The sequence below is a fragment of the Mirounga angustirostris genome, unplaced genomic scaffold, assembly GCF_029215605.1.
Source record: "Mirounga angustirostris isolate CCGP_5_RB_7025 unplaced genomic scaffold, mMirAng1.0.hap1 SCAF_6, whole genome shotgun sequence".
Lineage (NCBI taxonomy): Eukaryota > Metazoa > Chordata > Mammalia > Carnivora > Phocidae > Mirounga > Mirounga angustirostris.
In genome coordinates, this window is record NW_026991714.1 from 58,732,950 (window position 1) to 58,745,596 (window position 12,647).

Sequence of the window (12,647 nt, forward strand, 5' to 3'; positions counted from 1 at the left end):
GTATATGTACACAATGGAATACTACTCAGCCATAACAAAGAATGAAGTTTTGCCATTTATGATAACATGGATGGATCTTGAAGGTATGCTGAGTAAAATAAGTCAGAGAATGACAAATACCATATGATCTCACTATATGTGGAATCTAAAAAGCAAAACAAACAAAACAAAACTCATAAATGCAGAGAACAGACTGGTGGTTGCCAGGAGGGAAGGGTGACTGGGGGAGTGGGCAAAAAGGGAAAAAGGGGTCAAGAAGTACAAACTTCCAGTCATAAAATAGTAAGTCATGGGGATGTAATTAAAGCATGATGACTATATTCAAAAATACTGTATTGCATATTATGTAACTTTATATGGCGACAGGGGAAACTAGACTTAGTGGTCATCATTTTATAGTGTATACAAATATTCAATCATCATGTTGTCTACCTGAAACTAATATAATGTTATATGTCAATTATATCTCAAGAAAAAAATACTCAAATATCCTCAAAGAAACATCACTATGATATTTTTCTATACCTCCTCTTGAATTACAATAATCTACCCTGAATCTCTTATCTGTATATCTGTTTTCTCAATGGACTGCTAACTCTTCAAAGACTGAGGGAATCTCATCTATTTGAGCTAGCATCTTGTAATAACACCACATACAATATTTTACATATGACAGGAACTTAAGGAATAAATAAATTGACAAACCTAAACTACTGATTTTCTGTGAACACGTAAGGGCTATCTGACAAAAGTGCATCATCAGATTTATCTGCTCAACTTAAATAGATCGCTCTGGCAGGAGAAAGGCAAAGAAGAAGCATATCAAACAATCTTAAATAATTTTACAGTATTACTCCCCATAAAATGTCATGAATCAAAGTTATTTTTTCCAGAAATATTTAAAATTTTAGTAATCTACACAAAAGTATTCCAAATCCAAGAAAAGGTGAGATTTTAGTTTTATAACAACGCTAAGGGTTCTTTCTACTGAAAACTTTTACTTGTTATTCAACTAGCAGAAACTAAGAATCCTTTAAAATTAAACAATCTGCAGGTCTGTTTTATTTTTAAATAAAAATCAATTTGTAAGCATGTAATTGTCTGAACAAACTGTAATTCTGTACCTGACATACTGAGCATTGTAATTTAATAGGCAAGCTGGAACTTGAAGTTATTTTTATATTCCTAAACTAACAAACTGACATCAGTGGGAGATGCTAAGAACATAGTGATAGGCCCTTAACATTTCAGAAACTGACATTCAAGGTTTTAGTTATCTTCAAGTGCATTGTAAAGGTCTGTAACATGGAAGCAATTTGTAATTTTACAAAGGCAACAAATGCTGAGTTTTAGAGACATTAAAAAGTAAAAATCTACATTGATACTGCTTAGTTCTATGAGTCCACCATGCACTGCATATTAAAACAAGTCAAGAGGGGCGCCTGGGTGGCTCAGTCGGTTAAACGACTGCCTTCGGCTCAGGTCATGATCCTGGAGTCCTGGGATGGAGTTCCACGTCGGGCTCCCTGCTCAGCAGGGAGTCTGCCTCTCTCTCTGACCCTCCCCCCTCTCATGCTCTCTCTCAAATAAATAAAAAACAAAAAAACAAAAAAAACAAAAAACAAGTCAAGAAATTCACAAGACTGTTTTAGCAAGTGCTCCAGCTAGAATTTCTCTTATATATAGCTCTGAAAATAGTTTTAGACCTGAAATTAAGTATTGCTTAAATTTCCTGTTTTATTTTATTGCAATTCATGGGAGAAACCATACGCAGGGTGTAAATCCTCATTCCACCTTTATTTCCTGGCTGGTTTTGTGCCTTGATTTCCTATTCCCTGAAATAATAACACCTAACTTACAGGGCTGTCATTAAGAACACAAATTGAAATCAGGTAATGGGTACAGTGCTTAAGATTTTTAAAAACATGTCATTGGGGGATTATTAAATGTAGGTGCTCAATAAATGGTAGCTACTGAAACGTCTATTATTAGGGGTTTCTCAAGCAGTCTGATGTAGAGACATTTTCAGTGTTCACTCAATCATCTGTTTCTCTTCCCTGAGAAATACATGCCTCTCCTTTGAAGTGGTTCCTAAGGCACAAGGTCCTGCACACCCTCCCCGAACATCTGACGGGACTGACTGCCCTGTTTCTCTTTGCAAACAAGTCCCACACCTAAGCTAGATGGCCAAAGCACTGGCAGATGGACCAGTACTACAAAATAATGCAAGACAGGGCCCAAACAGAGGACAGAGAAACAACAAAAATGAGACTGCAGCTGACAATCCAGACAGAAGAGAGTGCTGCCTTTCTCCTCCCCAGGAGGTTCTAGAGCAGTCTACCTGGCTAGCCTCAGAGTGTTCTGAGTGACCTGTTCAGTACAACAGGATGCCCCACAGCTCAGTTTCACTTTAGAGAATAAAAGAATAACACGTATTTCCAGGTAGAGAACAATTTTGAATGGAAAGATAGGTAGGCAGGAACTGCTACATTGGTTCAAGTCATCTACTTTAAATTAAAACATGTTGTGGCCAGCAGAGGTGAAAAACAAAGACTGTTTCCAGGAGTGACTCTCATTCTTACCATCTCCCATTTTTAGGCGATTTGAAAATGATGGGTCACAGAGGCAACCCTCTTGCAAGTGAAAGACCTAGTTTACTTTAGAAACTATTACTTTCTGGGTATCCCTGCCCATAATTCCCTTCTTACACAGTTGAGTATTTTAATTTATGCCTCTTCCCCAGAAACTGGGGAAGTCCCTGCACCATCTCTGGCAGATGATAAAGACACATGGTTAAATGTCCTCTGAGCAATGTAATGAATTAAGAGTATGGGTTGTAGAGACATTCTATCCTTTATGGATTTACCTTTCTCTCATGGGGCCTCAGTTTTCTCATTTATGATATTAATTTTCTCCTGATAAATAGTTAAATCAAGTATAAGTTTTTAAAAATTACCAAATAAAAGAACATATTAGAAATAGGTGTGTGTTTTTAACTATCTACTGACACCATCATAACTTCAATACAACTTAAATTGAAGGGGGGCGGGGGGTGGATAACATTTACTATTTCGGTTAACACCTATAACAAGGGCAACGTTTTACTGAACGGTTAACTGTGTAGCTGGTACTGTGCTTAATCCATTTCCTTTGATACTCACAATGACCTATGAAATATATTATCCCCATTTTATAGGTGAATGAAGTCTCAAAAGATTGGGGAAACTGCCTAAAGTCCAAAGCTAGTAACAAATCCCTAATTCACACCCAGAACTACCTGACCCTAAAGGACTATTCTCTCAACTACTTTAGAGTGTCTCTGATAAACAGCAACAAAAAGATGGAGCAATCTGCAGAAGAAACTAAATAATCTTAAACAAGTAACAATACCAGTTCCTGCAAGCACTAAGTTATATTTGACAACTCAACACTCCAATTGGTCTTTATTTGCCAAACAGAAGTCACAGTTAAATGGAAAGTTTCTTCTGTTAGCACGATTAGAGCTAGTTAAAAAGCTGGACCTGGGAATCATCTCTTACCTGTGTTGCCATCTGCACTCTCCATAGATGGTTTACTAGTTTCTGACGGATTGTTCATTCTTGAGTCTGCAATGAATGAGAAGTGAATGAGATTTTTTAAAAACTGGGGATGTGGTTAGGGAGGCAAAATTGTGGAAAAGGAAAGGCTTAAGAATATTGACTAATGTTAACAGTTCTACAGTTCAAAGACAGATAGTGTCAACACTAAAACATTGGAAATTGTAATAAAAGTTTATCTGAAAGAAATTCGGGATTCCCTTAACCCTGAAGTGATCCACAAATTAACTGTCTTTCCAAAGAATTTTAACGTTCTTCTCACAAAGATAACTGAACTCTAACCTGAAAAAAATTACAATAGAGTCTAACATGTAAATGGAGTAAATATAATATGAAGCATAAAATACTTTAAAGAAACAAAGCTGGGGCCAAGCTCCTTACAAAGTAAAACATGTTACTCTCAAAGTTTCTTTTTTTCATAAGCAAAGGTATTGGTTAGTTATAACAAAAACAATTCACTGGTAATCTTGCTAAAAGACGGGACAGTAACTCAACCTTACAGAATAAAAAGAAAGCATGTCTAAGAAAAAATCTATTTACTCCCTGCCCAAACTATGTGTCAAAATAAGAATATGTCAAATTCATACCTCATAATGGATATATCTCATCATTTCCAAATTGAACCACAACCACACCACCTAAAATACTACCTATCTGATACCCCATGAGAACCTCCTGACGTGGGTTTATCTCCTTAAGGGTTATCTCTTTAATGAAAGTTTTCATAGTAAAAAGTTTTCATCAAGCAATATCAGGTATCCCAGAAGATACACAAGAGACAAGAACAAGTTTGTTTTTCTTCCACCTTTATAATAGGGTAAAACCTAAATTTACATTTAATACATACTTCATTCTACTTCTACTGTAAACCCAAACTTAGCATATTTGTAATCAAGTTTACTATCAAGCAAGTTTCCCCTTTTCCCCCACTGGATTAAGAACCATTTAACTATAATTATTAGTTGAGAATAAGTAAACTATATTATATTTGATTTTTCACTGAAGAGTACATTTTGTCATCTGCTTCAGTGTTTAACTAGGAAGCCAAAACAATCATCAGTCCCAACCGTGCTGTCCATAGTTGCTTTATCTAAATGCACAAGTGATGAGAGAGAATCAAGAGTCCTCCTCCCATAAATTTCATTTCCAACCTGGAAGCTGTGTAATAGCTTTTTTAACACAGGTTTTGAAACAGATGCTTGTCTTATGGTCTTAAGCAGTTTCATCATATCTTTGGTTTGTTCTTCAGATGTTCGAAGGATTCAAATTCGTTTTTCTGTGGTCATAAATGAGAGTAGTTCTACAACTTCCTTGCCTCTACTGTACAGAAAAATTTAAATGTCACTGAAAGCATACTCAGGTTTGAAAGGAACAGGTGTACAACTTAGTGAAAATCAGCTTTCTGAATGACTTAACCAAAATCTTATGAAAGTCCACAAAGATCACAACAAATGTTAATATACCAGTAAACATACATTCTGCTCAATGCTTCCTTTAGAATGTTAAAAGAAAGTGGGGAAAAATACGAACCACTTAATATTCATAAAAAGGGTAACATAGCTTTTATACAAAGAATTCTTAACAAGTCATGAGCCTGTGCTTGTGCAACTCATACCCTAATTTCCACACATCTAAATTAAAAATTATGCCACAGGTATTGTGTGAATCTTCTAAGCATGTTCTATTAAATTGTCGAGCTTTAGAGACATTTAACAAAACTACTTCACACATACGTACACATGTAAATAAAACAAAATTCTGACTAACTGTACAACAATGTGAAGACTGTTCAAATGACAGTTACTGTTAATTACAAATAACAGAGATCAGTTTCTAATTCTAAAATACAATGCTAAAAATATTTCAAAAAGGTATTTTTCTTTCCTTTCTTGAGTTCCCAACATAGTAGATGTAAAAGAGTAAATGCAAGTAAGTTCTCTTTTGATATTTGAAGTTCTTCTTCTCTCTGGGCACACTGAACTGACTGTATGTGAGTCTAATACACAGTCTACAAACTGTTCTTGGATTGAATTCTTGACATCAGTTTGTTGTTTTAATTGTGGTTTTTACTGTGCCATACAAATATTACTACCGGTTTAGGCCATTCCCTCTAACAATGTGAACATTTTCAGAACTATCATTTAATTTTACCCTTAGCAACTGTGAAGGAGATGGGGGAGGTCAAGCCTCAAATTTTCAAGCAAGAAAAATGACATATAGGAAAAAAAAATCACTTGCAAAGGTTTTCAACCTAAAGTATCAAAGTCCTGGAGTTTACATCATCTGACTCTCCAGGTGACCAGAGTAACCTAAAGAGGTTTCAAGAATTTTGCATACAAACAGACAAATCTCAACACAAAATAGAGCCACCATGAGTCACAGTGTGTCTCAATCTATTTTAAATCTGTTACCAAAGACAGTTTATATAATCAAGCCTCACACCCCTCTCTCCTAAAAGGTTTGTTGTTCTACAGAGAGAACTCTAAAAATAGGCTTTCCAGAACTTAAAATTGTTTTCTGAAGAACAGAAGTTGATTTTTTTTTAAATAAAAAAAGCTAATATCGGCCAAAATTTGAAAAGTTGATAGTTTCTCAAATCTGGAAACTGATCAGTAACCACTGCAATTACCCTAGGCATTAGTATTTATGGGAGCCATTCTGCATTATGGCTCCACCTTATTTTTCACTATGCACTTTTGGTTTTTATATAAGACATTCACATTAGGTATGCAAAACATTTTGATTAATATGTACACATTATTTAGGTACACTTTATACCTTGTTTCAGATTTAGAGTGTTTTTAGAACTACAAGAAATGCGCCCGATAGGTATTTCCAAAAAGCAAAAATGTACTGTTTAAGTTGAATTCCAAATGCACACTATTTACTGAAAATGTCCTCGGAACCAGAAGAGCTAGTGGTAGGGAGGGACCTACTGCAAATTCAAGTATGCTCTTGCCTTGCAAATGCTTTCCTCCTTCTCTGCTCAATCCACCTCTCCCCCCCGCTTCCTCCCCGAGTTGGTTGCATATGCGATTAAGCATTTATGCATAGTCAACCCCACACACGCCATTTCCATATTAAAGCTTCTAAGAAAGAACTGTGCTGGTACCCACCTAGAACATAGTCACTGCAGTCCAGCATTGCTGTGAAATCTTCTAGAGGTTCAGACAATCCAGAGCAAGGAAGAGACAGGTAGCAGTTTGGGGTGGGGGAAAGAAGGTACTACTAGTTCTAACAAATCTACGCTATGTTCTTAAGAGAACAAGGTGGGAGGTGGAAAGTGGATTAGGGGGAGAAGCAAAATACAACTTCAGTTACACCATAGCAATCTTCAACGGAATAAGGAAACTTCAGTTGCTCAGAGGAGTTTTAGTCTCTCTACCAGCTAGGACTGACATTGTCAAGGCAACTGAAGCATGAAAAGTTCCCCTTTTTGTAATAAAATAGAAACAAAGATTGCAGCTGGCAGTTTCCATAATGAAGCTTAATCAGTATGCGTGTGATTAGGGCCTTATGCAAATCTCTCCTCGTTAGCACAGCAGCCAGCACTTTGAAGTCCACGAACAATTCATTTACAGAACACACTGAAAGCACGCCCTGCATAATTTAAATCATTGCATAAATATTTATCAGCCCATTTGCATATTAATTGGCAGTGCATGAAGGGAAAAATTATCTCCTGAGTGCCAGCATAATAATTAGGAGGATAAAATGAGATTTCTTCCAATGGCCTGGCTTCTCGGACCTAACTTGAGATAGTACTGGGGGAGAAGGGAGAGACAGGAGACAGAGTTCTGTTAAAATGGCACTGAAATGACACGTACAAATTAGAAACAACTCTACAGACTTAAGCACCTTTAATCTTATTCCTGCTGGCAACAATGACTTCAGTAATAAGAGGATTTGCAAAAAGCTTTCTACACAATCCAAATAATCCCAAGGAAACAATTAGCAAGGTAGAAGCAGAACATAGGGCTGTCAAGATGGTGCTAGCCTACTGATAGGGAATTTTCCAAATATTAACATACACTGTCTGGGGAAAGTCCTACTTTAAAACAAGGCAACAATATAAACCCAGAAGCAGTGCAAGAGCTATAAAATTACTTTCAAGAGTATGGAAATTCATCATCTATAAATCTTTTCATACTATTAAATTAACGGATTAGTTGAGTGTCATATATCATGCAGTATCCTTCCCCCATCAAAATCAATCTAAAGTAGAAGACAGTTTGTTATTTACAATATCAATCATCAGGGGCGCCTGGGTGGCTCAGTCTTTGGGCGTCTGCCTTCGGCTCAGGTCATGATCCCAGGGTCCTGGGATCGAGCCCCACATGGGGCTCCCTGCTCCATGGGAAGCCCACTTCCCCCTCTCCCACTCCCCCTGCTTGTGTTCCCTCTCTCACTGTCTCTCTCTCTGTCAAATAAATAAAATCTTAAAAAAAAAAATCAATCATCAAAAAAATGGGTCATATAAATTATGGACTTAGTATTTTCAAGTAAATTTCAGCTAATGTATATGAAAAAATACATACACTCTTTACTAAAGAATATATTCAATTTAAAGTAAATTTACAAGATAAAACATCAGTCCAAAACTTTTTAGGCATTATGATAGGACATTCCACTGTAATCACCATAGACAATTCAGGAGAAGACTTATAAAAATCCCACAAAGTGGGTTTTACTACCTTCTTTGTAAAAAAAAAAAAAAAAAAAAAAAGGAAAAAAGGAAACTGAGGCACAGTGAGCTAAAGCATTTACTCAATGTGACACTAATTAATTTGCAGTCAGGATTTAAAATCAGATTTTGCTGATATCAAAATCTGAGCTCTTACACCTATTATTACACATTGCGGCCCAGTTGTACACTTACGGAAGTAGTAGGCATGGGGGGCTTAAATAAGGCAGCAGATTAAAACAGCTTGTTTTCAGTGTAGTGAGAACACTAATAATTGGTGACAAAGATTCTGTGTTTAAAAGTCAAGTATGTACAGATACACAGAAGAGTGCACTAGAATTGAGGGGAGTTCTCCAGGGTATTACCCCATTAATAACTTTTTATTTAGAACTAGTCTTCAAGCACGCCGAGTGTCTGATTATTAAAAAGATATGTATTTTTTTAAAGATTTTTATTCATTTATTTGTCAGAGGGACAGAGAGCAAGCGAGCACAAGCAGGGGAAGCAGCAGGCAGAGGGAGAAGCAGGCTCCCTGCTGAGCAAGGAGCCCAACGTGGGACTGGATCCCAGGACCCCGGGATCATGACTTGAGCCAGCGGCAGGTGCTCAACCAACTGAGCCACCCAGGTGTCCCCAAAATATGTATGTACTTTTTTCCAACATTAAGGTTGAAATTAAACTCAACATGCATATGTGGAAATAGAAGACAAAACTTCTATAATGGACCTTTAAAAAGGTTTCTTTGCAAGTCAATAAATTAGGAACAGAACCAATTTTTAAGTTTTACATAAGCTCTCTATTTATATTGCTAGTTTTTCCACTGTACAGAATCACAAAATCCCTATGAGGAGAGAGTTTAGGGGAGAAATTTTACGCTGCCACTCTGTACCGGTGAGACTAAGTTCCTTCCCGTTTTGAACCCTAATTTTCTCACCTGTAAAATGATAGTATCTTTCTCTCGAGGCTGCTTTAAGGATAAATGTGCCCGTGCCTCTCAGACTCGATCTTAGAGTGCAGCCTGAGGCAGCTATGCCAGGGGAGATGCCACGACACGGGATAAACAAGCTACCTCTTTCAAGAGCACCAATTTTATTCACAACACTTGTAGTAAAACAATCAAGACCGTATTATACGACAAAATATACAATTCAAATGAGTTCTGAATGCCTTGGACTGTACAAGTTGTACTTGGTGAGAAAATATTAGAAGCAATGATGACTGTGACTGGTATATAGTGGATATCAATATATGTTTCTTTCCCTCCTCTTCTGCCTTCATAAAATTTTACATTTACTGCCTGTACTTATTATAGACGATCTTTGCAACTCACCATCTACTTCTTATGCTGTATGCAGTGGATACCTCTAAACTACCTTTCTTAGACCAATTTGGTCTTTCACAAATCAGCTAAGTATGACTTGAAGGGGCAGCCAGGCAATCACAGCCAACTAAGAAGTGTTTGCTGGAAGGTACCCTTTCAGGGGCAGGAACTTGGTAGTGTAATAACCACCCCCCTCAAGCCAAGAGAGTCCCAAGGGGCCTCTGCATAGCAGGAGGCCTATAGCTCACCAACTCACATAGGCTGCTATCCAGAGACGGACCCCTGTCCTTTCTACTGCAAAAGTCATTCATTATCTTCCCTCCAGGAACAGGAAGAGGAGCAAAAGAAGGCAGTGCTGAGATGCAGCTATCCAGAGGGACAGGAAGCCTCACCCATGCAGTGGACTTTATTACAATACTTTATTACAAGTTTTCTTGTCCTTCCTTGGCCACCCTTGATGTAGGTACTCTGCACATTCTACAAGACAGGTTTAAATACTGGAAGGCTGTCTAGGCCTCTACAGATGGATTGTGGGAGGCTGGTTACCATCTATCTCTCCCCTGTACTCCCCCAACCATGGCAAAGTGAGATCCAAAAGAAGGGAGCAGACAGCTTTACCCACAAAGCTCAAGCGTTCACTTTATTTGGCCCTCTCTCTGAAATATCAGATTAAAACGTAACCTAAAAAGAATACCCTTTTAGGAAAAGAAAATAATTTCTGGAAAGTTTTGTAGGGCTGTCAGTCATTCACACTTTGGCATAAATTAATCCAATTCAACTGCTTTCCTTTAACACCTCATTGAGGAGTTGATTAGTGTAGTAATAATTGTTCCCATTGGAAAAAGGCCAGTAAATACCCTTTTTTTTTTTTTAAGATTTTATTTATTTATTTGACGGAGAGAGACACAGCGACAGAGGGAACACAAGCAGGGAGAGTGGGAGAGGGAGAAGCAGGCTTCCCGCTGAGCAGGGAGCCTGATGGAGGGCTTGATCCCAGGATCCTGAGATCATGACCTGAGCTGAAGGCAGAAGCTTAACGACTGAACCACCCAGGCGCCCCAAGGCCAGTAAATACTCTTATAAAATAAATGCTGTTTAGTTGACCTGTACTCGGTGGACGGGGAGGAAGCGTTCATAGAAAGAAGAAAATAGGAAATAGTAGTGTATGGAAGTATAAAAAGGAGCTGAAAGGCGAAGTTAAAATTCACGTATTTCTTTCTTTTTTTTTTTTTTTAAGATTTTTTATTTATTGAGAGAGAGAATGAGATAGAGAGAGCATGAGGGGGGAGGGTCAGAGGGAGAAGCAGACTCCCCGCCGAGCAGGGAGCCCGATGTGGGACTCGATCCCGGGACTCCAGGATCATGACCTGAGCCGAAGGCAGCTGCCCAACCAACTGAGCAACCCAGGCGCCCAGATTCACGTATTTCAAAATTATGCTTATTTTAGTAATTTCTACACCCAGTGTGGGGATTGAACTCATGACCCTGAGATCAAGAGTTGCATGCCCCTCCAACTGAGCCAGCTAGGCACCTCTGAACCTTTCCTTTAAAAAGGGGAAGAAATGCTCTTCCAGGATCCAGAATTCATGGCTAACACTCTCTGTATTAGAGTAATCTTTCACTCGTGATTGTATGGGCTAATCTAGGTCTCATTAGAAAGGCAACTGAGGACAGTAACAACTCAATCACGGACTAGATTTGTACAACACATCCTTTACGTATGAGCAAAGTGAGGGAGGCCTGTCCTCTACCTACCTACGTTACCAAATTCCAACCTGGTCACACGCCAGACGCACAGCCATCTGTGCATGCTCCCCTTGGACTACCTGTATAGCTGCACCATGGCTAGTCCAGGGGGTGGGAGGTACAGCTCAGCAACTGTTCCCCACACCTCCTGGCTGCCTCTCAGTAGGACTTCTCATCTCCTAGCTCCACTGCTTTCACTCCTAGGCAAATCTCAATTGCACACCAATATCCTTTTCAATCTTCACCTCTCTTCAAAATCTACCACGACTTTGGTCTCCTTACCAGTTTCTCTACAGAAAACAATGACACTGCTTCAGTAGATTCTCAGTAATAAAAATGCTTTATTAGCTCAAGAATTATAAATTGTTATCTTACAAAAAAACTCATCCCCAAACTCATCACCCACAGACAGTCTAAAATAATGCACTAATGCTCAAATATGAAAGAATATTCCAGGATCTGGAAATGTCTTAGACCCAGAATCCAGTGATGGGCATTAGCACTGCCGCTATTCTTATGCACTGAGTATCACAGCACATGTTATTGATGCCCCCCGAGGCTGCAATATGGGATTTCAGTGCTTAAGAAGAACAGATCTAAGGAAACAGAATGTCTGCTCTTTACGAAAAATCTCAGATGGGCAAACACCCAAGACAGAATCTATTTTATCATTCTGGCAAATAAGCACTGCCAAATAACAAGAGATCTGAGGGATAATTTTATTTCCTAAAAACCAAACTGAGGCCTACAGAATGACTCTTAGGTCACACTACTAAGTGGCAGAGAAAGCAGGGGGGAAAAAGACATAACAAGGAGGCGTGAGAGGAAAATCAGTAAAATAAAACATGCTGAAACTCTTACCCATGACATGGAGATCTGTAGTTGGCTGGTCAATTAAAAAAGTCAACTTAAAATAAATATCATAAAACCATTATATACATAACTTAAACATTTCATGTTAACAGAAAGTACATAAATATGTATTTATTTACCAATCTTTTGATGGTGCACCAAAGCCTTTGCTTTAAAATTTGAATCCACTAATTTGAGTTTCCTCTTCTTTTTTGGGTAAATCATATCCTTAATACTTACTCTAATATTTCCAGTTTCAATTTCTTAAGCTTTGTTTTTCAAGCCTTTCACATTTTACATATATATTAAGAATATAAGAAACTCAAGAAGAATTTCATGAAACAATGCTCCTTCCTAGATGTAATACAATCTGATATGTTTTTTTTTAATTGCTGATTTCATCCTACTAAATTGACTTCATGACCCACAGACTGAAAAACTGCTTTAA

The 12,647-nt window shown here is 37.9% G+C and overlaps 1 protein-coding gene across 4 annotated transcripts in view; it reads right to left on the bottom strand.

The window, feature by feature from the left end:
- Positions 1-12,647, bottom strand: part of POU2F1 (POU class 2 homeobox 1) — a 190,726-nt gene that overhangs the window by 79,866 nt on the left and 98,213 nt on the right. For all 4 annotated transcript variants that reach the window (XM_064594384.1, XM_064594383.1, XM_045877544.3 and 1 more), the window contains one exon: positions 3,540-3,605. In XM_064594384.1, coding sequence (XP_064450454.1) covers positions 3,540-3,597 — 58 coding nt within the window. In that variant the 5' untranslated portion in view covers positions 3,598-3,605. The remainder of the gene's footprint in view (positions 1-3,539; positions 3,606-12,647) is intronic.